The 26,624-nt window shown below is 38.4% G+C and overlaps 1 protein-coding gene across 1 annotated transcript in view; it reads right to left on the bottom strand.

Annotated features, from left to right (window-relative positions):
* The window catches only part of usp34 (ubiquitin specific peptidase 34), a 90,118-nt gene that overhangs the window by 17,668 nt on the left and 45,826 nt on the right, over nt 1-26,624 (bottom strand). Inside the window, 29 exon segments of the mRNA XM_007892500.2 lie at nt 809-956; nt 1,560-1,664; nt 4,144-4,188; nt 4,548-4,652; nt 6,570-6,618; nt 7,810-7,973; nt 8,571-8,645; nt 9,613-9,781; nt 10,502-10,587; nt 10,800-10,880; nt 12,004-12,069; nt 12,289-12,336; nt 12,589-12,664; nt 12,796-12,860; nt 13,249-13,344; nt 14,301-14,354; nt 16,537-16,615; nt 16,944-17,094; nt 19,424-19,596; nt 20,246-20,340; nt 21,818-21,895; nt 21,981-22,037; nt 22,118-22,264; nt 22,360-22,425; nt 23,231-23,394; nt 23,791-23,974; nt 24,601-24,721; nt 24,840-24,895; nt 25,845-25,949. Coding sequence (XP_007890691.2) covers nt 809-956; nt 1,560-1,664; nt 4,144-4,188; nt 4,548-4,652; nt 6,570-6,618; nt 7,810-7,973; nt 8,571-8,645; nt 9,613-9,781; nt 10,502-10,587; nt 10,800-10,880; nt 12,004-12,069; nt 12,289-12,336; nt 12,589-12,664; nt 12,796-12,860; nt 13,249-13,344; nt 14,301-14,354; nt 16,537-16,615; nt 16,944-17,094; nt 19,424-19,596; nt 20,246-20,340; nt 21,818-21,895; nt 21,981-22,037; nt 22,118-22,264; nt 22,360-22,425; nt 23,231-23,394; nt 23,791-23,974; nt 24,601-24,721; nt 24,840-24,895; nt 25,845-25,949 — 2,908 coding nt within the window.

Below are 26,624 nucleotides of genomic sequence, written 5' to 3'. Positions count from 1 at the left end.
ACTTAAGGAATAACTGTCCTGGATGTGGCTTTCGTCATGTGGTGCAAAATACGCAGTCACAGATAAGCCTCCCACTGATTGCTCAGCTGATTAAGTCATCTCCTAAGTGAAAAACTGAACTATACAGACCAGAAAGGTACCAGTTCCCATTACTAAGAGGTGACTTAACTGAGGAGCAGCAGGAAAGGTCACCAAAATTGTCAACAGCAGAGGGTAAGGAGAGAAAAATAATTAGGGGTTCACAGTTCTCATTTATGATCCAGTGACAACTCCTGCAAACAATGGTCATTTGGGCAGAGTCCCAAAGGGTGGGTTGCACCTGGACTTCAGGAAGTATCAGACCCCTTTAGAAGAGGGAGAACAAAATGGTCTCAGTTGCGAAACTAAAACCATCCAAAAGGAACTAAAACCAAATCTGGCTGACCCAATGAACTGGATGATCTTTTTCTACCATTGGTCGCACCCCCCGACCACCCCTTTTCTCCCTGGCTTGGGATCAAACTGTTCAGTGCTCCGAGCCGTAACCCTGCATGATGGTACTTTATAAATCAAGTTGTAGTTTCTTGATTCAATGTTTAAGCTCATATAATATTTAAATATATATAATAAATTGCTATTTATTCAAAGAAAACTCAGTGTATTCAGGAACATGTTTTTTTAAAAAAGCAACAATTCTTCCCTCAACCCATCTTAAATCACCAAAACGTCTCTCAAAAAGAGTTTGTACCACAAAGTAACTTTCAACCACACTTTTTTTAAAAAAAATAAAGGCAATTTTGCTGTCACTCGCTGTATGCAGGTAACTTACATGTTCGGACTCGAGGATAGTTGTGTGCCAGCAGAAAGCGCTCCACCCAGTTCTCCATGTTTTGAAGCACCCAGCTATGAGCTAATTTATTACGTGGTGTTTGCATTGCCAACCAGTCCAAACATTGTGAAGGATTGTATTCGATTACCTGAGCAAAAGCAAGGAAGGACAGAAATACTAGCGTAAACTAAAATCATTTCAGAATTCACATATATTTGCATTTCAAATCATATTTCAATTGGAAGCAACAAATATATAATGAGCATGCACGGTTACCTTTCTTGCATCCAATAAAATCAATGCTCCAAATTCACCCCGAGTTAAAAGTTTTCTTTGCTTTCAAAGCCTACCTCCGTGAACCCTAATCTCATACTGGCCTTTGCACTCCCTCCGCTCGGAGGACGATGGCCTGCTCCATGTCCCCCCCAGCCGGCCCGCCTCACCATCACCAGTCAGGCCTTCAGTCTCTCTACCCGCACCTTTTGGAATTCCATCCATGTGTCCCTTCGACTCGGCCCCTCCTTTGCCTCCTTCAAGACCCTCCTCTTTGACCGCGCCTTCTGTTACCCTCCCTTCCCTCCACCCATCCTGATCCCAACCCCCATCTTAGGTCAATTCCTTGTCTGTTCAGCGCTTTGGGACGTCTTTCATTATGAAAGGTGCTAAACAAATGTAATTTGTGCTTCTTTTCCCAAGTACATTAAAATGTAACCATTGTTTAGATTATACCAGATTGAAAATGCGTGTGTACCTCCCATATTCTCTGCAGAATGTAAGAGGCAAATGGTGGCATTCCAGGTGGTCCACCAGCAAACTCCATCAACATGGACAGCAGCTTAAAGAATGGTTGTGCAGCCTGGAACAATAAAATATATGGTTTTACAGACTAATAATCTTTACATCAGCCGATAATGACCAAAAGCTGTACACACATCTTTTTGTTTCAAGGTTCCATTCTATACCCCAGGAGCAATGTTCATTTCTACTTGGCTGCTCTTCTCTTCACGGATAACCTTCAATAATTCTCAACTCTGCAGTAATGAAGCAATCCATTTAGTCAGGGGCAGGGTGGAAGAATTGTTCTCCTGTAACTGTCCACAGTTATGAGGACTACAGCCTAGATCATCTTCCCTCTCCCAATACAATAAACCTTCAAAACAAATTATAATAATTTGTGTATCACCCTGGCTCAGTTGGTAACGCTCTCATCTGAGTTAGAAGATTGTTGGTTCACGACCCACATCGGAATTTGAACTCAAAAAAAGTGTGGTTGAAGATTACTTTGTGGTACACAAAGTAACTCACACTCCAACTCAGTGCTGGTGATGTGCTGTATTGTTGGGAGGTGCCGTCCTTCAGAATGTGATGCTAAACCAAGATGCCATCTGTCAGTTCAGGTGGATGCTAAAAGATCCCATGACAGTATTCAAAAGGGAGTTTCCCCCAGTATCCTGGCCAACTGTACCCAGATAAAATTGGTCATTCACTTCATGTTAGTTTGTAAAATGTTGTAAGGTGCAACTTGGCCACATTCGCCTACAAAATACTCAGATACTAAACTTTACAATAGCTTTGAGACGTCCTCCCAACATGAAAATCTTTAATTTCTGCCTATCCCTCTTTCCAGCTTTGTCTACAGAATAGAAAAGATGCAGCGTAGGTTTATTGGGATATTCTTAGGAATGAAGTGTTTTCAGTAATGGAGACTTGAGAAGTTTGAGTTCTTAGGTCTAGTACTGAGGTCATTTCTATTCTTTCAAACTGTAATTTGTTTTATAATGGGAAAGGGTAAATTGTCTAAGCTGTAGACTTCATAACTATGGACAGATTTTTGTAGCCTTCATAACTGTGGGTAGCTGGTAGACTTGGCTTCTGTACAAGATGAATTCTTTCACCTTACCTTTGACTAAAAGGATTGCTTCAAGAGTGATCTGATAAACGTCTTAAGTTATGATAGGGTTAATAGTAATATATCATCCGGTCAAAAACTAGATTTAAGATAATCACAATATTAATGTAAGGGGAGGTTAGAAAATATCCTTACACACTGGTTAATAGAATAAGGAATTCTTTGCCACAGAAATAGTTGAGGCAGAGTCTGTAATTCGTTTTAAAAATGTATTGGATACATTATTGAAGATGAGAGACACTGAAGAGTATGGGAGCCAGTGGGATTAATTTATGTGAAGCAAAACACCAGACTTGACTGGTTGCATGGCCCGTTTCTGTGCTAAAATTTTATGAATCTATGTTGAGGTAGGTCACTGAAACAACTTTGTTGACTTTGTACCAACAACAACAAGATTACATTTGTATAGCGCCTTTCACGTCGGAAGGACGTCGCAAGGCGCTGGACAGAGTACAGCATATCAGACCCGAGCTGGGGTTGGGGGATTAAGGCAGGGGCGGGAAGGGGGGTGACCGATGGCATGGTCGAAGAGGAGGGTCTCGAGGCAGGACTTGAAGGAGGCTAAGGAGGGGGCGAGGCAGAGTGACTGAGGGATGGAATTCCAGAGGTTGGGGGCAGAGTGGCTGAAGGCTCTCCTGCCAATGGTGGGGCGGGTGGGTCGGGGGATGTGGAACAGGCCAGAGCAGGCTGAGCAGAGGGAATGGGCGGATTGGTTGGGGGTTAGGAGGTCGCAGAAGTGGGGTGGGGCGAAGCCATGGAGGGCTTTGTAGGTGAGGACCAGGATCTTGAACTGGATCCTCTGAAGGATAGGGAGCCAGTGGAGTCGGGCGAGAGTGGGGGAGATGGGGTCACAGAGTTTGGTGCGGAAGAGGACACGGGCTGCAGAGTTCTGGATTATCTGCAGCCTGTGGAGGAAGGAGTTGGGAAGGACGACAAGCAGGGCCTTTGCATAGTCGAGCCTGGAGATGATGAAGGCATGAACAAGAGTTTCAGCGGCCTGAGGGGTGAGGTAGTGGCGGAGTCGGGCGATGTTACGGAGGTGAGGGAAGGCAGAGCGGGTCATGGCTTGAATGTGAGGGAGAAAAGACAGTTGAGGGTCGAACAAGACACCTAGGTTCCTGACTGGTTTGGTGAGTTGTAGTGTGCAACCATGGAGTCAGTTTCACACATTCATTATATGCCACAACATTACCATAGCCTGTGAAGCAAAATATCTGGCCCACTAAAATTATTTATTTTCACATTATATATAGTCTGGATTTGAAACAAAGACGGTCGTCAAATATTCCATTATCCCTATCCCCTTAGAGATGTTACGAAGTAAGTTATTATACAATATGATCCATATTTTAGTCAAGGCCACAAGAAAAATCAGTAATAAGACTGTGACTCAAACGTCAATTGTATACAATAACACAGGACATACCTCTGGCGTCAGTTTTGCTATGGATGTGAACAGCATGGACACAATCTAAAATGTAAAAATCATTGTTAAAACATAGGCTTTTTTGTAGAGTGGGGGTGGGAGCAGGGGGGATCCAAGATACAATAAAACAACAACAACAGGATTCCATTTATAAAGCGCCTTTCACGTCAGGAGGATATCCCAAGGCGCTGCACAGTTGGGTCAGGACCCGAGCAGGGGGAAATGGTCAGGGTGAGGGGAGGGAAGGGAGGGAGCGAGGAGGGGCGAAATGGTCAGGGTGAGGGGAGGGAAGGGAGGGAAGGAGCAAGGAGGGGGAAGAGAGTCGAGAGGGGAACTGAAGGCTCGGTCAAAGAGAAAGGTTTTGAGACCAATGTTGCATTCTACGAAAAGTGAACGTTACGTACGTGTTCTGCAAGACGGTTATTATAACGGCAGAGGCTGAAGATCAAGTTGCAGGTCTGGCGGATGTTAATACCGTCACGGATATGTTGGAACAAAAATGGAAAACCCTGAAACGAGAAAAGAAAAAGTGCTGCAGTAAGTTTTAAGAATGCTGGCAAATAATAATCCTCGCATTTGATATAGCGCCTTAACACGTCTTCTATACACCTCAAAGTGCTTCATAGAAAATACTGTAAAGTTAATTGACTGTATATTTTGTGGGTGAAACTCGGCAGCCAATTGCGCACAGCAGTGTCCCACAAATAGTCATGGAATGAGTGACCAATTTTTTTTTTTTTTGAAGGAATTATTATCCCCGGAAAAGCGATCTGCCCATCGACGTACCAGAAAAAAAAACTCTGAATCACTGAGGAAAACATGTAAAACACACATCCTAAATATTGTTAACCCCCTCCCTTCCCAAACACTTATTTTCTCAACAGAATTGCTTGAAAATGGACTAAGAAACAAAACAGAAAATACACTAAAATTTAAAACATGAAATTCTCACTAAAGAGATTAGCTGCCTTCAGCAGTCTTGCATGTTCTTAGTGTGTGTGATACTAGGGCATTTTAAAGCATGTCAAAGTTTAATCCACTTTAGTACAAATGAGGGCACAATGATTAAATAGTTTATATATGATAGTGAATCCCACTGAAACACATCACAAGACGATACTAAATAGGATTTCATCTGATAAGATATTTCCCCTTTTGACAGTAAAGAAAGGTAAGAAATAATTGCCCAGAACCTACTTTCTGCCACTTGTTGATATCTCTATTTTTCAGAGGATGCTGCAGAAATCTAGAACATGTTACTGTAATAGGTTCTACGCTAATTCTTAAATATCAAAGCACGTGGAAGTGAATGTTAAGTCTCAAAACCAGCTAATATTTATTTGCATGAAGCACTGGAAGAGTTGAGACTTTAATTTACAAACATGAATCAGACTACTTAGTGATAATGAATATCCAGTTAATGCATCAAAGGAAAGGGGTGATGTGTTAAGTGAGTCTATCAATTCTACTCTGAACTGGATTTCCCTTAGCTGCTTTTTACACCAGTGTGAAACTGCATCTCAAGGCTCACCACAAATCGTACCGACAACATAAGAGGACACAACTCACTAAATAACTAATATAATATAGTGGATCCCACTTAACGATGTCACAAGGCTACACTGAAGAGGTATTGATCAAATGTGATTAGCGGATTCTGTCAAGAACATTCAAGTCACTGCAGAAGTGAGTTGGGGAAGGGGCAATGCTGGTATTTCACAGGCAAAATGACCTGCAATAGCTATAGGAAAACAGGACACAGATAGTGCACAGAGGAAAACTATAAGGAACTGAAGGAAAAATCTTGGAAGACTAAAATAACTAATATTGCATTAAATTACTTTTTCTAAAACACATCACTGTGTAAAAAACAAAAGTGTTATTGAAATATTTCATGGTTTCCACGCTTTTTCTTGGTGAGTTTGGAATTGTGTATATATACACAGCTATACACACAGTGGAAGAGTCTAGAAAAAAGTCCATGAAAATAAGAGAATATGGTAAAAAAAGAACAGCTAAATACCAGGAATATCTGTTAAACTATATGTTTCAGTGCCTCCTGTCAACGATGGGTCAGATTTGTTAGCAAGTCTAAACGCTGCAGAGCTTCAACTTAAATTGGTCGCCTTAGATGGACAACCATTTATTTCAGCCAAGCAGTTAAGAGTCTTACTGATTTTTGGATAGAGAAGTGTGGCCCAGAGAAGATAGAGGCACTATTGTGGGATTCTAACTGGGGACAAAGCAGATTTTAAATTACCCAATAGTGTCATCTTATGTTTGTCGAAGGCAGACAGTTATACAAATCTTGATCTACATGAAGATTAGAATCTCGTTGTAATCCTATACCTTCTCAGATATCATACACATGGATTTCTAAAAGAAAAATAAATATATATCACCAGTTCTGTGTCTATTGACGATACCTTGCCTCCTGTCAAGGCAGCCATGTCATTCTGTGACAATGTAAGATGCCTATTGAAAACAAAAGTTTTAAAAATAATTAACAATAATGACTAAAACACTTAGGGCTAGATCCTGGATGTCATGATTGGAATATTAAAAACTACATTCGTCCACCATGACAATAAGGTTCTTAGTTGTCTGTTTAATAAAATATTCAGCAACAATGATGCTCAAATTATTCCTTTTTTTAAAAAAAAAATTTTGCTCATGTATTGCCAGCCTACATAGATTTACAGATTCTTGTAACATTTAGCCCCAAGGTTTCTCTTAGCTATTTATGGATATTACACCTGGTCAGAATGTAGTGTGTTCTCTTCTTCCCATCGTACCATTTTAATATATATATTTATATATATATATTGGTAACTGTGCAGCACGGCAGCCCATTATAGTTCTGGCTTACAGGCTTGTGATCATGACTAACGTGCCTTGAATTACTGTGGGTTTGTCTAATTTTCCAAAGCATATCTTCTTAGCCAATTCAGTCCCAAGGTGACTCAGTTCATCTTCTCTCTTCCCCCTCTTTTTTTCCTTCCCCCTTTTCCACACAGAATATTTAAAGGAAAAATACTAATTTAATGGACCTAAAAAGGGTGAACGGTTATTGTGTGGTCGGATAGATAAGGAGTTAAAAGCTGAACATAAAAAAAAGGAATTGTCCAAATAAATTAAACTAGAACATTATTTTAGAAACCTGTACGAGTAAAACCAACTAAATGTGCTAACATGTTTGCTGAGCTCTTGGGAAATCTAAAGCTTTTCCCACAAAGTACAGCATTTTTCTTCCCTCCATCTCAATTTTTACCTGGATTCAATGAATCCTTTTTTAAAAAATTCTAAAAACAAAGAACCTTATTTATGAATGAGGTCATAACAAAAGTAGCTAACAAAAATGACAAATTTAATCCAGATCACATGAAAACAAGTGATAAGCATATATTCAGGTCTACTGCATTTTATAAAACTTACTGTTTTAATATTTCATTACAAGTCAAATACATTGCCATTAGGTTTGAAATTTATTTGAACTCAACTCTGCTGATAATGATTATTTTAGAAAATGTATAAATTAAATATTTTACTAAAAAAATCAAGTGGCTACATGCAGAAGTGATAAATAATACGAGTTATCTGAAAGCTAATTAAGTAGGTACAAAAATTGCATCCCTAATTTTATTCTGTAACACGTGTAAGCCTTACCTTTCAGAACGAGACTGTTCTACTAAAAGTGCAATCAAGGCAATCATCTTCTCTAATGCTGCAGGTCGGTACTTCTCCTCTGTTAAAGATAAGATGTCCTCCTCCTCCTCTTCCTCCTCACCTTCTTCTTCAGACAATACTTCGACCTGTGGCTGGGGAAACTGCTATAAATGAATATACAAAATATCTGTTACCTAACTTCAGTCACCAGCTTCCATTTCATAACCTTACATGTATATTTTCAGTCTGACAAGCATCATTACTTTATTCGTCTATCATGGAGCAAGCCATTCAATTGACAAATTTCTATGTTTCTGCATTTTTTTACGCTTTAAAGACTATAGTCGACGATTTGGCACTGTATTAAAAAGCAATCGAACTTAGCATTTAGCTAAAAATATTTGGAAGTATCTCTCAGATTTAGGACTGTGCAAAATTCAAAGATTTACACCTCTTCTACAGTAAACTCCTGATAACTCATCACTCCTAGGGAAAGCGGCTCAGTTATCTGGAGCGGCGAGTTAGACATATGTACAAATACATAAATAAATGCAGCCGCGATATTAACAGCATGATGACTTAAGTGGTAGTGGCGTGTTAAGCCAGGGTCGAGTTATCAGAGTTTACTGTATTTTCAAATCAATTCAAATTATTGCAAGTTACAATAAAACATTAGTGAGACAGTTTGGAAAACTTCACAATCTACAAGAAGGGCAATTTCAAAAGGTAACATTGAGAAACTTTGCAGGGAATGCACTTACATTTTCTGGACCTTTTGTTCCCATGTAAAAATGCACCATTGTCGATATGGCTTGTAGTGACAAAAGAAACTGACTCTAGAACAATGAAATGCCATAATTAATAAAGTCTGGCACAAAGGTGGGAGATTATCAATTTCCCATGCCGAACAGATTGATTGATTTCAAGATCCTCACACTCCTTTGCAAATCCCTTCATGCCCTGGCACCTGCCTACCTTCCAACCTGCTTACCACCCAACCCACTACCCGCTGCCTCTACTCGACTCGCTCCAGCCTTCTGCATGTCCCACGTGCCCTCCGTTCCACCAGCGGTGGCCGCACTTTCAACCACTACGCCCCCAACACTCTTCCTCTATCGCTCCATCTTGCCACCTCCTTCTTATCTGCAGGTTGCGTTTGAAGACCTTTCTCTTCAACTGTGCATACGGTCACTTCCCCCTAACCCCGGCGTCGTGCTCCGACACTGTCAAGCGCTCTGGGACGCTACCCTGCCTGAAGGGTGCTATATAAATGCAAGTTCTGTTGTATTATTGTACTTTACATCCTCTCCTCTTCCCCCCTCCCCCAACTACACAGTTTAAAACATATCCAAAACATATATGGAGAGACTATAAGAGGCTGGGATTATTCTCCTTAGAGCAGTGAAGATCGAGGGGAGATTTAATAGAGGTGTTCAAAATTATGAGGGTTTTGAGAGAGTAGATAGGGAGAAACTGTTTCCTCTGATGCGTGGGGTCAGTAACCAGAGGGCACAGATTTAAGATAATTGGCAAAAGAACCAGATGGGAGACGTGGAAAATTTTCTTTACCCGCAGAATTGTTACTATTTGGAATGCACAGCCTGAAAGGGTAATGGAAGCAGATTCAATAGTAGCGTTGAAAAGCGAATTGGATAGGTACTTAAAAAGGAAAAAATTGGAGGGCTATGGGGTAAGAGCTGGGGAATGGGACTAGCTAGACAGCTCTTTCAAAGAGACAGCACAGGCATGATGGGCCGAATGACCTCTTTCTGTACTGTAAGATTCTATGATCCCTTTACTTACCTCTTCCTCTCCCATTTTTGCAAACTCAAACAAGAATGCAAAATATTCTGTGAGATGTTTGCTGTGAGGCTTTACTCCATGCTCCATAATAGACAGTAATGTCTTCACAAACCGTGTTACACATGAACGACTTCCTATATCTTCTACGGGACCATCCATATCATCAGAACTACAAAAGCAGACATTGAGGCATATTACGTACAAAATTTAGATCATCAGCTAGTGGATGGACTAAATGTGTTAACCATAGTACAAAATAGATTCAAAAGAATCCCATGCAACAAGTTAACCTGAAACATTCTATAAGTTTGACTGATTTGTTAAGTTTAAAACTCGATGATTGACTTTTGTCCCTAACCACATCGGGATTTTTAAAACATAAAATAGAAACGCCCTAATCTACATTATGAGCTTTGAATTTGAAGTACTGGGGAGTACAAGTAATTCACGATTTAAGTCTGCCATAATGGTACAGATCTATTGCCATTTTATATATTGTGTTTTGCCACAAAATACACAGTCAATCCACTTTACAGTATATTCTGTGAAGCGCTTTAAGACGTTTCAACAACGTGATAAGGCGCTATATCAAATGCATGAATTATTATTATTATTATTATGATTATTAACTTCTCAGGATTACTCAGTTCTGGAAGCAAAGAACACAGATATTGCAAACAAATTCTGCATGCCACAGAAAAAAGTGTCAGTCATGTAACTAAGGCACACCAAAAAAAAACGGAAAGTTGGACTTGTTCTCATTAAAACAAAAGATTGTGTGGGATTAACATGATCCAGGCGTTTAACATGTCAAGGGGCTACAAGTTCGATAACAAATAATCTGTGTTTTATTAAAAGCTTTCAGAAGCGTAGTGATTTGGTCATTTACCCGTCTTCCATTCCTGGCTGAAGGTAGAGATGTGCATGCACTGGTCGGAGCCTCTGAATTACGTGAATACATAAGCGCTGGAACATCTGTAGAGCCCAAAGTAAAGTGTAAGAGAAGAATTTTAAAATCGCAGTTTTGTTTGTGTGAATTCCTAAACTTGATCCAAGCAATTCATTCAAAAGTACAGTAATTCACAAAGTTAGAATGCCACAAAATAATTCACTTTAGACACGCTTATACAGTACAATGTTCACAAATGAAATAATAATTACAAGTACCGAGATAAAGCACTTCATACCTGTCTTACAATCTGATTTGGACACTTAATGAGGATTTGCATTGGCCACCAGTCATCATCTGCCATTCGATCCAAAAACCACTGTACAGACAGAATATGGAATTAACCATTTTGAATTCCATGACTCCAAAATAGCCATTAATTACTTCATTATCCACAACTTTATCACCAGTTTCATTGTTAGCAGAAAGTATTACTGACCATTCAAATCTTCTGATCAATTAAACATTTCTGAAGACTAACGGAAATTACATTTCTTTACCAACTACCTAAGTGTGTTAATAAATAGTGCAGCTGTTTAATAATTAGATTTTTTGTCGCCACAAGCAGAGCGTGTACTTAAGCATATCTCAAAGCGTGAAAAGACACAAGGTAAGAGAAGTGAGTGAGCCCGAAAGAAACCAATGGAATGGTGGAGTTATATAACACAGAAAAAGGCAATTGATGCTTTTCAGTGTCTTAAAGGGACAGCATCCCACAATGTCTCTGCAGTATCTCACACTGATGTCTTGAGGAATATTCTTGAGGGGTACGTGAAACATAACAAATGAAGAAGAATCACTGAATGAAGCCCGGTCGGTCTTCAATACCCTTACTGCACAATGACTATACTTTTTAATTATAGGTAAAGGATCACTTAAAACTCTGTTATACCAGAAGTGTTTTTTTTCTATTTCCACTTCATAAAGTGTTCTAATTTTCACTTCTAAAATTTTTAAATCCCCAAAACGAATGCGTGCAGGAAGAGATTTTAAAATATCACAAAGTAAGATTATGACAAGATATTCAGGAGTTCCGCCCACCCTCCGAACCCCAACAACATTGACTTTTTCAAAACGGTACAACTCAATTTTGCTTTGCTGTCATACAAATTAAAAAATGAATGAGATCTGTGCAAATACATATGTTAGTATTATCCCGTTGGTCATTCAGAGACTTGCCATAAGAAATGGAGAAAATGAATGTCACAACAGTGTGACATGCAAAGAAAAAAAAGTTAATTATGAAAATAAGCTAGCAGGACTTCGAAAGTAAAAAAGTAAACTTTTTTTTGAAAAAGTCTTCCTCTTAAGAAATTAAATCATTCTGTTACTACTGGTTTAATTCACCCACACTGTGTTATGTTCCTGAAATGGATTCAGGCCCATGATCAGCAGCACCGTAACCAACATATGACGATATTGAGGGTCGTGTGGCTCCTTACCTCACATGCTGCCTGGCTGTTGTTGAACTGTTTTGTTAAAAGCTCGATCCACTGCAACATGGTGGGCTATCAAAATAAACACACAAAACAACCTTGTGAACCGTAAAACCACATAACATGGCGCCTATCAACTTGGTGCTATTCTGGAAAGAAAAAAAAATCTTTCAAATTATAACTCAGGTAATCAGGTTCACCCCCGCCCACTTATACCCCAATTCTGTTATTTTCCTAAATATGATATTGAAGGATAAATGTTGACAGAGCAGCAGATTTAATTGGGCTTACCTTTTCCTTGGAATGGATAAATGTTTCCAGGACAAAAGAGGTACTCAGCTGCAATCAAGGGGACATTTAAAGTCAGCAAACATGTCATATCGTACACAATTTCATCAAAACAAAATTCCGAAGAAGATAAACTCTCTTAGGTTTTGCTTGTGATGATCAACTACAGAGCTCGCAAAATGGGTGTTGCAAATAATATTACACTTTACAGTAAATCCTGTGAAGCGCTTTGAGATTGCTCATGGAGTGATAACCCACTACATCAAATACAATTTTATTATTATCATTAGATAAAGTCCTCACCTTCGCAGTCATTAGCGATACTGCTTTTGGATCCGGTAATGTGCTTGGGATGCTGCTACACAACTGCCACATAAATCTAAAGTTGAAAATGCAAACATATTTTATTTATGAGACACTGTTAGAACTCCATAGATTTTTTTTTGTACCTTCAGTGTGATCAAGTAGAAATGGGACTGCAGTACTAAGTTTTGGTTCATCCTCACTCACCCAAAGTAGGTATGCTCAAAGATGTTCTTGTCCTGAAGAAATTGCATGTTGTCATGCCAGATCCACTGCAATAAGCAAAAACATAAAACCATCATTAAGCATGCTGGACGGGGCACGGGGAAGAGAAAAAATAGAATGGATCGTGAAAATGTTTCTGTGCAACTGAGAATAAACTACTATTTTTAAGATTTTTGTTCATTTTTTGATATTTTTAACCAGTTCTTTAAATGTCAGTAAGATTAACAGTTAACTGAATGTTTCCTTAACTTTGCTACATCGGTTTATTTCCTTGTCCTGGATCTTCGATTGGTAGTTAGTCAAAATAAACTGCTTCCCACATGGCATAAATGTAGTGAGAGTAAGTCACCGTGTCATACAACAGTGTGAAATAAACAGTAGTTTTTTTGTAATCTATCGTTTTTAAAATAAATCAGGTTATTAAAGATGTAATACCTCCAAAAGTTCTGGAGAAACATCAAAGTTATACTCCTTCCCATTTTCTTCCTCCATTTCCACACGTTTGTAGAACAGCATGTAGGCACTGTGTGTCTAAAGTCAAAGTACTGCATCAGCAAACGTGAATCTCCAACATTAGTGAAAATATAAAACTACTGCCTGATGGGTTATCACTGAATCAAGGCCATCCGTTTTCTTAAATAATGCAAGAGTTGTTTTTTAAAATTTAAGAGTAAACCCAGGTAACGAATAGGAAGAATAACTCGTCAATGTTTCATCAAAAGAAAGTATTCTTCCCTCCCTCACTATCTTTCCCCTCCATCTGAAGGGTGATGATTATCCCTTCAAAAAAATAAAAAAATAATAATTTGGTCACTCAATCCACAACTTTGTGGGATACTGCTGTGTGCAAATGTGACGAATTTCGCCTACAAAATATACACTTTACAGTATATTCTGTGTAGCGCTTGTGATTATTAATATTATTATTATCTCTCCTAAAGCCATCGACACGAGTGCATGGTTCCTGACATGTCAGTAATCAATATGTACCTCATTTAAGCAGCCACTCTTGACATGCAAGTCTGAACAATATCAGTTATATTATTTGACCATGAAAGGGAAGAGGGTTGAATGAGGACCTGTTTAATAGACAATATAAACTAACTATTGCCACTTTTATATCTGATGAAGATGCATGTACGATAAACAAAGCTTTCCTTTATCCAATAATTAAGATTCATTCACGTAATCTGCAATCACTTGAGAAAGTGGCCGATAGATATCATTACTTTGCAATAGGACTGTTGCGACAGTAATAATAATTATATTATTAATTATAATAATAATTTTAATAATAATAATTTTGTATGCACCAGAACACAAAATAAGAAGTATCCATTCTTTCCCCTCTCCATCACTCCTATACTTAGCTCAGTTACACAGTTGGAGAAAAATTATTCAGGTAACTGGAAAAAATTAGAAACATTTTAAGATTGAACTGAAAGATACAATATGGAATCCTTCTGACTAGCTCCAAAAATAATTACCTTTTCAAAGGAGAAATCCATGAATTTGTCTGTGACAGAATCATATGTCTTCGTCTGTATATAAAAAAACACAGAAATTATGTACTTGTAGGATTCTATATCCTGGAAGCAGATACTAACCTTGTCTTGTTACACGTACAAAATCCCAGAATGCTAACGGCTTCTGTTAACATCAGTTATGGAAAAGCAAATCAACCAGAATTAAAAACGTTCAAGGTACCAACCAGGTTTGCACCTGTGATTTCTCAAATCCTGATCAAATCAAATGATGGCGGTCGTGGTATTGACCAGAGGTATTTGCTTAGAGGGATGGAAGTAAAAAGCAACACCAGCTCTCATACATTTTCTGACACTGGTCACAAAGCCTGGGAATAAGCTTCCTTACAATTTACCAGGCAGCTTCACATGCCCCCGCCCCATCATCAATGGTCAGTCTTTCAGCACATCTTCACCTACTCTCTGGAACTCCATCCTGGAGTCCCTTAGTCCCTTCAACTCACCCCTTGCCTCACCACCTTCAAGGTCCGTCTCAAGACCTTTATACTTGACTGGCTATTGGCCACCTTTCACCCCACCCCTACCCTCCAGCCTCAGCTCGGGTGCAAACCCTGAACTGTCCAGCACCTTGGGACGTCGTCTCGAAGTGAAAGGTGCTATATAAATGTAAATTTGTTTTGAGTATTGCCCACAAAATACACAGTTAATCCACTTTACAATATATTCTGCGAAGCGCTTTGAGACGTCTCAATGGCATGATAAAGCTCTATATCAAATGCAAAGATTATTATTATTGTATTGTAATAGTGCCTGGGGTATGGTTAGAAGGAATTTTGGTACTAGGAGGGTTGTTATGTCTAAAATTCATTGCAAAAAGCGATTATTGAAGCAGAATCAATAACATCATTTAAATGGGATCTGTGTAAGCACCAGAGAAGTAAAATGTTAAACGTAAATGAAGATAGACCTGGAAAGTGAGATTAATAAAAAAAGGTATTAAAAACGGAGATAGCAATGGCACAGACATGGTGGGCTGAATGGTTTCTATGCTAAAAAAAAAGGTTTCTATGTGGGTTAGAGGAAGGAGGCAAAAACAAGGAGACAAATTATCTTGCAGGTAGGAAATATTATTGGCACAAAATAGTTAACAGTTCCACCACCTCAAATTTCCAAAGGTATGAGTAGAATGATAGCTGATTTGCCGGAAGTGTTCAGGCATTCGAGAACACAATTATTGGACAGTGAAACACCAGAGACCCAAGCCCAAAGGTAAGGCCAGATGCAATTTTCCAAATAAAGACATTTCCCCAATGTCCATATTGCTGCAAATTGACTTGGCTAAAACCAGAATGCACTTAAGGAGAGATTTTGCTTATTTTCACAGTAAGCGGGAGTGATTTCTGATAGCACGTCCTCAGCAATGAGCTAAGTTTATGTAGATTGTGCAGCACGGAAATAGGCCATTTGGCCCAACTAGTCCGTGCCAGTTATGAAAAGTTAATCAACCTGACAAAGGTTTCCACAAGCACACCCCTGATTAACGTACCAATGTTAAACTACTTTAGCATATGGCAACACTGGGTGGAATGTGGGACAGGGTGGATGGACAATTTGAAACATCGAGCCCTACTGGTACCATTCACAAGTAAATCTCTTTCACAATATTTTACAAATACAACATTTTTTTGTTATATACAATATAAAAAAGGGGAAAATCACCAAACATTCTAATATTAGCATCTTCTTTCACCCCAAAGTGTTTTGCATCAGAGAGAAAATAACCCCCATTGCTGAAGTCGTAAATTTGTTTCTTTATTCCTTTCAACCTTTATTTACTCTGACTTGCTTGTGCATCTAGGGAGAGTACTCTGTGCTCACTTTTAGGCTGCTAGAACATCTTTTTCCTACTAGGAATTGTGTGTAAATTATGCCACCAAGGACTCACACTTTTCTGTGTAAAGTCCTCAATATCATCCATTTAAATCGCAAAATGAATGTTCTGGAGGCACACTTTACACAGCTACAGAACATTCTCAATCACAGAAATTACTTACAATTCTTAGCTGGAAAGAGATGTCATGGCAACTCAGGTGGCCTAAATAAGTGAGCAGAGGAATAAAACATGCTGAGAAACATTGGCAGTTATTAACTTGAGAGCGCAGTGAACAAATGCAACAAAAAGGAATAACTTCACCGCTTATATTTACAACCCCTTTAAGTTGAATATTTAAAGACTTACGGTCATTTCTCCACCAAAGCATTCAGAGGCAAGTTGAGCAGAATCAAAGGGTTTGACTTCAGCATCATTAAACAGAAACCTAAACAAAGTGACAAAATAGGTAAGACAAACAGTACTGTACACACTTGTTTAAAAGGATTTTCAATAGGGCTATATACTGATGTTTAAGATAATTATATATATATAGCTATATTCTTTAGCAGTTCTTTAAATGATTCTATCAATATCACATTTCATGGATGTGAAATCACCTTTGAACATAAATTATGCTTTTCACGTTTTTAATAACTGTCGAATAAACATAGAACCGGATATTAATGGAGATGAATATTCAGCATTTTTGTTGGTTTTATAACTAGCTCAGACAGTATTCTTTTGAAAAAGCATTAATCAACTCTATAAATTACCATTTGTTGTTTCTGTAAGCATGTGGATTAACGATATCTCTGATGAAACTATAGTAATGCCCTCCATCTGCTGTCCCCGTGTGAACAGTTACTCCTATCAAGTCATACTCAAAACTTTCGGTTTGTTTTTCTTCACCATCATCTTTCAAACCTAAAGTGACAAACACAAACAGCTCATGTGGTTTCTTTAAATCACACAATTTACCAGTTAACTTTGTTTTCATAATGTATTTAGTTATGTAACTTACTATATGTTGTGGGTGGGGATATTCTCTTTCAAAACATATATCTGTCATTGTAACTATATACATTTATACAAGTACCTGGTATTAATTATGCTTATGGTTAATGTCTTCACTTTCCTATTCAGCTCGTCTGATAAAGTAGGTCACCGAGCAGCTCCACCCACCTCTGAGCAGCTCAATACATCCCCAAGCAGTTCCATATACTTTAATTATTCTTAGGTCTGGTCTGATCTTGAAATCCCTGTCCCTGGTGGGGAGGGGGGGACCTAGTGCAGGCCGGCTACTGCATATACTCAGCTTGTAAAGGACTATCCATACTCAAATAGATCAGACACCAGGTTGGTCCAAAGCCCCAGCTCCCATTAAAGTTACCAAAGCTGTTCCAGGACACGTTGGGAGTCTCCAATCCCCCTTGAATCTGCATCATCAGAGGGGTTAAGAGAAGTAGTGACATTAAATGAATAGTGTAAATAGTGAATCACTATCAGGCCAAAATCGAAGAGTAAAATCAATGTAATGTAGAAAGCAAATAAATCCACTTTACCATGCCATGGAAGGCAGAGTGGGGCGTGGGGTTACAAGAGAGTGGGAGAGAGGGGTGGGGAGAGAGGCAAGTAGTGGGTGGTATAATAATGAAATAAACAGTCAATTCACTTTACAGTATATTCTGTGAAGCGCTTTGAGATGTCTTGTAGACGTGATAAGGCGCTATATCAAATGCATGGATTATTATTATAATATATTGTGGAGTCCTTTAGCTCAGTGGTTAGAGCACTCACTTTGCAAGCGAGAGACCTGAGTTCAATTCCAGGCAGCGCGAAACCTTGGGCAAGTTTCCTTACTCCATACAGAGCCTGATAATAATCCCTCCAAAACCAAAACCAATAATAAATTGGTCATTTTCAATCTACAACTGTTTGTGGGACATTGCTGTGCGCAATTGGCTGCTGTGTTCGCCCACAAATATACAGTCAATTCACTTTACAGTATATTCTGTGAAGTGCTTTGGGACGTCCTCTCGACGTGAAAAGCGTTATATCAAATGCAAGGATTATTGTTATTATTATAATGAGTTATGTTATCTGGATTTAGGACCAGTATAGACTGAAAGGATGAAGTCCCTTTCTTTCTGCTGATTTTAAGGGTCCAAAGTGAATTAAAGTTAGGCAGTCTCAGTCCAGTTGAGAGATCACCGTACAAAAAGTCTTCTCGTATTTGGAAATAATTTGCAATCTCACGGAGACAGGGGGCTGGTGTGGGAAGTGGAGAATATCACAATGGTGTATTGGAGATGCTCTAAAGGTTGCAGCTGGAATATCCTGTTGGGGCAGATAGAATGTTGCTCTGCATCTAAATGGTGCTACACCTGACCCTCGGAGTGCCTGACCCTGACACTGAATGGAAAAGTCTTCCATTTCCCAGTAATGAGGTTGTTTACCTTGATGAGCACCAAAACACGTCAGTATGAAATAACCCATTCATGTGCTATAGAGTTGTTAGGATCAATACAAAACTAGCCATTGTAATCAGACAATCAATATCTTATGCTTTCACCTCTCTTTTGACAAAATATTTTTTGTCTCCAAACAGTCTATAAATACAATACGAGTATCACTGAACTGATTAACGATTTGGGAGATGTTCTGGTTTGAAGCCAAAGAAAACAATATCATGTCTTATTCTAGCTTAAAGATCCTGGAGTTAAAAGTTTAAAACAGTTGGTGCACGGCTTCACATTTTACCAGCAGTCTTAAAAATTTCACTACTTCAAATTCTGAACTCCGCATAAATATGTTACAGTACAACAGTAGGGCTGGAAACTCCCAAGCTTTTGATTAGCATTGTTGTCAATTTGTATTTTGCCTAATGATCCATTATCTGCACTATTTGGCCGACAAAGTATACAGTCTATTCACTTTGCTGCATATTCTGTGAAGCGCTTTGAGAAGCCTCGAAGAAGTGATAAGACGCTATATCAAATGCAAGGATTATTATTATTATTTCCATATCCACAATGGAGCTGATTCCAATGAGTACATATAACGGGCTCTCTATTGTAAATGAAGCTAAATTACACCTTGAAAGTTACCCGCAACTCAGTTCTACAATTATTTGTTACAAGACATCTGTGAAAAGTGAAGAGTTGGGTAACTGACAGCAAACAAAAGACGTAGTGGAAAACAATTAAAATAAATTCCTGTTTATTGTATTGTAGAATCTTAAACAAGACTTTACCATCTATTCGGTCATTTTTGCCCATAAGATAGTCTTCGGTGTATGGAGTCATATCGAGGCGCAAAGGAAAAGAGAAGTGAGTGTTGACTTTTTCCTTCATCATTGTAACCATGTTGAAAGTGTATCGCATGGTATTGAAACTTAAGATTCGGGGTAGTTTCTTGAAACAAGCCCTGCGAAAACATAGAAAAAGTAGCAAAAATGAGGAGAGAAAGCAATAAATATAAGATGTTAAACACATGATGACTCATTGATCCGTTGGCTATATTTGGCCACCAATCCCCCAAATATAAGTAGCTATTCACTTCATGGCTGTTTATGGGACGTTGCTGTGCACAAATTCACTACGATATTCTCTTATAAAATACAGTCACTGCATTATACAGTAAATCAGGTGAACAATTTGAAACATCCTTCCGATGTAAAAGGCGCTAGATGAAATGCAAAGATCATTATTATTTTGCTCTGTGAAATCTACCATCTCTGTGATTATCTGTGGACTCTATTAATTAAAAACTCCAGTTGAAAACGACTGACCGATTCAGTCTCCATAATAACAATTAGCCTCGAAATTAGACCAGAACTGTGACTTCGCTGTGAGAAAGTACTCAATGTCTGTGCAGGTGCCTAAATAGTCGGGTAAGATAAGTCCATACTCAGGGGATAGAATTTGTGACAAAATCCGACACTTCTATTTGGTGATAATTAATTTTGCTTTGTACAATGTTATGTTGCTACATTGCAAAGCACATTACCAAGTAATCAAGTATTTGTTGGCACTCAGGGCATTTAATTCAGAAACAATTTACTTGAAAGTCTTACCTTTTCTCAGCTCGTACTTTTTTCCCACACTGAGAACACGTGTACATGTTATCACCCTCCAGAGTATCTTTGATGGTAACTTCATCAAGCGACTCCTAGTATGAAAATGCACAAAATGATACACGATATTAACACTTCAATAACTAGAGTGTTTGATATGGCTTGCTGATCTCAGGACATTTACAGATACCGTGTAATTTCACACTGAGCTTTGCCCACTTTGTGTTGTTCCATTACTTTTAATATAATAATACTTGCAATTGATATGGTGCCTTATCACGTCTTCTAGACGTCTCCAAGAGCTTCACAGAATATACAGTGAAGTGGAATGACTTTTGTGGGCGAAATGCGGCAGCCAATTGCACTCAGCAGTGTCTCACAAATAGTCATGGTTTGAGTGATCAAATTATTATTATTATTTTAGCTATTATATAACAGTATAAATTCATAAATTTAGCTTTTCAGTGCAATTTTTGGCACTGAAATCAACTGCAGACAATCTACATTTCTTTTATTCCGCCTCAAATAAATTCTTGCCATGTTTTAGATATATGGTCACCCACATGTCTAATACATAGAGAAACACATCACTATGCTTAAGAGTATTGAATCCAGATTGAATCCCCACTGATATTTGCCATCTGTGCATAAGAAATTTTCCTCTCTCTAGAATGACGTGCACATTCTCTCCCTGGAGGGATGCACTTTTCTTACTCAATTCAGGAAAGTATTAGGCTCGGGTTGGCAGGAGACGAGGCTCGGATTTCGAGTCAAAATCCACTGGGGGTATTGCTGGACTTCAACCAGCTAAAGCTGCATATCTTGCCATTGAGAGCACTATTTGGCAACTTTCCCTATGCTTGTCCAGCTAGGACCACCTTACCAGTTAGTGCTTTGGCTTGCAGGGTTAACAGGAGCCAAGTGGGAACAACTCATCATGACATCATGCATGAGAGCAAACCCACTATCCTCCTGCCCACTGTTCAGTGACATATTGCTACACATTGAGCTGTGGTTCTACCAGTTGGAAGTGCGGCGCTCCAACAGCAGCTGCTTAGTTTGTTGCAAACCAATCAATGTAGATAACAAGGTCTGAATATATGAGGCTTTGTGAACTTCAGGTAATGCCTTCCAGCAACTGTCATCCAAGCCTCCAGAGTTTCCTCATTTCCTATTCAACAGACATCTGACTTCAGTATGGTGAGAGGTAATCTGCAAGACAACTTGTGATATGCCAGCCACCTTGGATGTTTCAGAGGTCCAAGTGAAATACTGCATACCAAATTTATACCACACCAAATGCTTAATCCAGGGCCTTATATGAAAGTTCTCAGCAGAGACGTGAACCTGCCTCTGCTTCTATGGAGCTGAGCAACAGATTACAGAGCGCAGCCCTCCCGTCCTGCAAACGTTTTCCCTTTTTTTGTCACAAAAAATCTAACTCACTGCTTGTCCTAGCCTTCAAAATGGGCTGAAGGAAACTTTTCTGTTGCATGCCCAAGAGCTCTAAAACAATAAAGGAAAACAGTTTGGACGTATGCCTTATGTACCACAATCTTAGGCATTACTCACATAAATATTTTTCATATCAGCGACTTGACATCGAACAGTATAGAATTCCTCGGCAGTCTGGCTGACATGTTCGCAGTCCTGGGAGTTTAAAAAAAACAAGCTAATTGCAATACACCATTTTCTTTTGTTATAAATATCTACTTGAAACATTAAGCATACTTACCAGTGACACTACATTGTTGGTAATAATGCCTCCAAATAAGCTTTTCACTGTGTTCTTCTAAATTAAAGAATAAAACAAATCAATTTTCAATAACAGTCTTTGTTCTTAATCTAAAAAAAAATTCAAATTAGGCTTACCAAGTCGGGAGACATTTCTTCTATTTTTGTTATCAAATCTGTGAAAAATTCAGTCATATCTTTCTGTTCTCCAGTATTCAGTGGCTGCTTATCCATGGTGTAGGTTTTACAGAATGGCCTTGGGTTATATGCTTTGCGCTCACTTTCCTACACAAGCAAATATTTTCAAAAAGTAAATAATTGATAGCATTTTAAATGCAATGCTCCCAACAACACAATTTGTATTCAGAATCCAAACATACCATAAGATATGTGAACATCTTTTGCAATTCAAGAAGTGTTGTTTTATGTTTGATGTCCTCTGAATACTGCAAGAAAAAAAAGCAGAAACAAAGAATGTTTTTCCTAAGACAAGACACTGTCATTTTCATATCTCTAAATACATTTTGATCATGACTTCCTCCCCCCACTCTATATGTGTGTGTGTGTATATATATATATATATACACACACACACCTATGATATATCCTGATAACTCATCACTCCAAGAGAAAAGAGCTCAGTGACAAATTATCCGGAGTGGCGAGTTAAGCATACATAAATAAATGCGGCTATTGATATTGATAACAGGATGACACGTTAAGTAAGGGTTGAGTTATCAGGAGTTTACTGTTATGCAATTGAATGGCATAAGTGTGCATACGTGTGTACAATTGAAGGGACAACACTTATTGACTTTAGAAACTCACTTTCATATCAGCTTCCAGCTAGGCTGAGAGTGACGGGTTAAATCTCTGACTAGCACAATATTTCTTTTTTTTCAAAACAGAACATAATTCTCTCACGGATTTTAACTACGTGAATGTCCAAGAAGTATACCTGCTTTCACAGATGGCCCCTGACCACCTCTTGTAAACACATCCGTAAGGACAAAGGAAAGTCAATTATCACCAAAGGTCAAAACAGTATATCTCAACTACGAGGAATACTCTTCCTTTCTAGACGTTAAGCAATATTTACTTGGAAACCTTTTCTCTTTTTTTATTACTATAAAATTCCATATAAATGCCCTTTAATTCTAGAGCATAATTCTTTAAAATGTACAATTCCTTGTGTAAAGGTCATCCAGATGTATACATTTCAGCAAAATTATACCACCTAACAGTACTTACTTTGGCTGTAAAAATGGCTTGTCTGGCCTCCGGTATCATATACAATTGTTGAATAGTGGAAGCTAAGTAACAGGTTGCTCCAAGATTGGTCAAACCCACAAAGCGACACTCAGCCCGAACATCATCGTGGGGCCAGTAGTCCCACTTGTAGGGGGCATGAGATGCTAGAAGAGTCAATAAAAATGATCACAATGAATGCACTATTTAAGAGATGTCAACTTTTGTGAGATAACAAAGAATACATTTCAAAACTAGTGAACCCGTTAAACTACAAATGACATTGATCTTCTCTACTTGTGCCTGCTCCTTTCCACTCTAACATTATTGCCAAAGTAATAATAATAATCATTGCATTTGGTACAGCGCCTTATCACATCTTTGAGACGTCTCAAAGCTTTTCACAGGATGTATTGTAAAGTGGATTTCGCTGTGTATTTTGTGGATGAAACGTAGCAGTCCCTTTTGAGAAATGCTCTGATTATTTATGCATCATGTTAATATTTCTGTTCATGATATAAATAGCACAACTCATGTTATAGCATGTTATACTGTGCTCTTACACTGCATGTGCTGTGCCATCACCCAGTTGTGCAGCAGCCTGTAGTTTTCTGCTGAGCCCTTCACCATTTCCACAAGCAAATCATAGGCTGCTGCTCTGGAGGAATGTGACTTGCACTTTGGTTGTTGTCTGTCTTTCAGGCTCGGCAGCAAAAATAGCAGATTGAACACATCCCTTAGGAACTCCTACAGTAAAAGCAGATGAAATATTGTGGTTAGCGCTCTGTTTATGACATACTCTCAGCCAGCGGATCGAGAAAATACACCAACTTACGCTACCAGTACTGGGTGAATTGGTAGAATATCGATCGGTATCATTAATAGCACACGTTAATATGACAAACTGTGACTTATACTGCAAACCAAAACTGAATGCGTCTCCAGCGGAAGTTGCCTCCAAAAAGTCTAATGGAGTCTAATTCAACAGTTTGAGTTCCAGCAATACTCAAGCTTTGGGGTGGGTGTGATGGAGGTTGAACAATATAGTTCTTCAGAATATTGAAGATTTATATAAAGTTGGCGCATGTAACTATTTCAGAAACAATTTTTCCCTTATCAAAATACGGTTTACAGTTATTTAAAAAGTGAATCTGCTCGACTATTCACAACTATGCAAATATCATACCCTTGAGATTACAAAAATACTCGCACATATTTTCCAAAGAGTACATTTTAATCTCCTGAGAAATTAGGAAACCTCAATTCTAAATAAGGTACCAGCTAGAGATTGTGGCCTCCAGTTTCATACTTATACAGATTCACACTAATTCTCTTAGCAAATGACCACATTGAAATGTTCGTTTATTTTTTACCTGTCCTTCTCTGGAGAATTTAAATGGAGGTTTGTGTTTTATGACCACAGTACAAAGTCGGAGGAGTCCTGTAAGTCCATCATCTTCTGTGTTAATATCCTGTTGATCAAGGATCTCCCTGCTACAACCAAGAAAATGTAAACATGGAAAACCCGTAATGATTAATACATATTCTTCAATATATATTGATATATTGAGACTTTAAAATTTACATCTTAAAGATCATGTAGCATACTAACCTGCGAATGCAGTCAGCTAGGTGTCTTGCCAAGGCATCCAAATCCAATAATGTTGTCTACAAAAGAAATTCCACACTTAAATATGTATTTTCTTTTACAAAATGGACTATAATTTGCTCTAAAGCTGCTTCAATGTTACTATGTACACATAACTTGCAGCTACAAGCAAAAACAGAACAATCAAAATATTTGCTTCTGGCCTTAATCAAACTACAATTATTCCGTAATGCAATAAATGCATTGGATTCACTGAAAAGATGGGAGCTACAAGCAAATTATATTATTGCAGCCTACTGGGGGATTTAGTGAAGCATAATTTGCAATGCAGTGTTTAATACTTCTGAATCTAAAAAGCAATTGTATTGTATAAACAATGACATTGGCTACTGCATACAACAAATCAACACCAACAGGATTTCTAAGTAGTTTAGTGCAGAAGCATTTACATGAATTACAGAAAATTATTTCCCTTGACACAATGCCAACTCTGACTGGAGGACAGAGCTGGTTCAAGTACCAATTAGTATGCAAGTCTGCTCCGAGAGGAAAGGACTTAATCTCACAAAGCAGAAGGAAAATCTTATTCAATTGAACAGTAACTAGCTTATCTTTGGGTGCTCACATGTTCAAACTTTCAACTTGTCATTTTCAAATGCATTCGGTTATTCAGCATAATGAGTCTTCAGACAAAACTCAAAATAGATGATTAATATTAAAAGGCACGAACAAAGAGGCTAATATGAAAAGTAAAGCTGAATGAAAGCAACATTTGCAATGTGCGACAAAAGCAGGAAAGTACTACGAATGAGATAATAGGCACTTTATGTTCCTGGCACAATGAAAACTGACAAGGCAAACAGTTGAAAGGTCAGAGTGTTAACATATCCAGAGTCAGCGCCTTGGGACGTCCTCCTGACGTGAAAGGCGCTATACAAATGTAATCTTGCTGTTGTTGTTAACACATAATGAGATACAAGGGAGAACTTAGCAGTTACAGTCACATACCTGACTGGCATCTTTCACATGAATGTTATCAATCAATTTGCAAAGCAACCAAAAATATTCTTTGCAACCTGCTCGTAGCACTGGTTCTTCTTCATAATCCACTTCCTGAAAACAATTAGGTCACTTTGCTTTAAGCTGCAATAAATCCATGTAAACTGACAGTATTTCTACTAAACTACTCATTTGTTTTTAACTGCATTTCTCCTGAAAAACATGCAACATTAGAATACATTAGAATATACAGCACAGAAATAGGCCATTCGGCCCAACTAGTCTATGCTGGTTATGCTCCACGAGCCTCCTCCTGCCCTTTCTCAACTAAGCCTTCAAGCATAACCTTCTATTCCTTTCTCCCTCATGTACCTATCTAGCTTCCCCTTAAATACATCTATGCTATTTGCCTCAACAACTTGTTGTGGTAGCTTGTTCTGCATTCCCACTACTCTTTGTGTGCATAAATTTCTTCTAGCTTCTCTATTTGATCTATTTGTGACTATTTTACATTGATGGCCCCTGGTTTTGGTCTCCCCCAGAAGTAGAAACATATTCTCTATATCTACCCTATCAAAACCTTTCATCATTTTAAAGAACTCTATCAGGTCACCCCTTACCCTCCTCTTTTCAAGAGAAAAAAGACCAAGTATATTCAGCCTTTCCTGATAGGTATAACCTCTCAGTTCTGGGATCTGGAACTGCACAAAGTATTCTAAGTTTGATCCAATCAAGGTTCGACAGAGGTTTACCATAACTTCCCTGCTTTTCATTTCTATCCCTCTAGAA

Source organism: Callorhinchus milii, unplaced genomic scaffold (assembly GCF_018977255.1).
Source record: "Callorhinchus milii isolate IMCB2004 unplaced genomic scaffold, IMCB_Cmil_1.0 Scaffold3, whole genome shotgun sequence".
In the NCBI taxonomy this organism is placed as follows: Eukaryota; Metazoa; Chordata; class Chondrichthyes; order Chimaeriformes; family Callorhinchidae; genus Callorhinchus; species Callorhinchus milii.
This window is presented reverse-complemented; position numbering and strand designations above follow the sequence as displayed.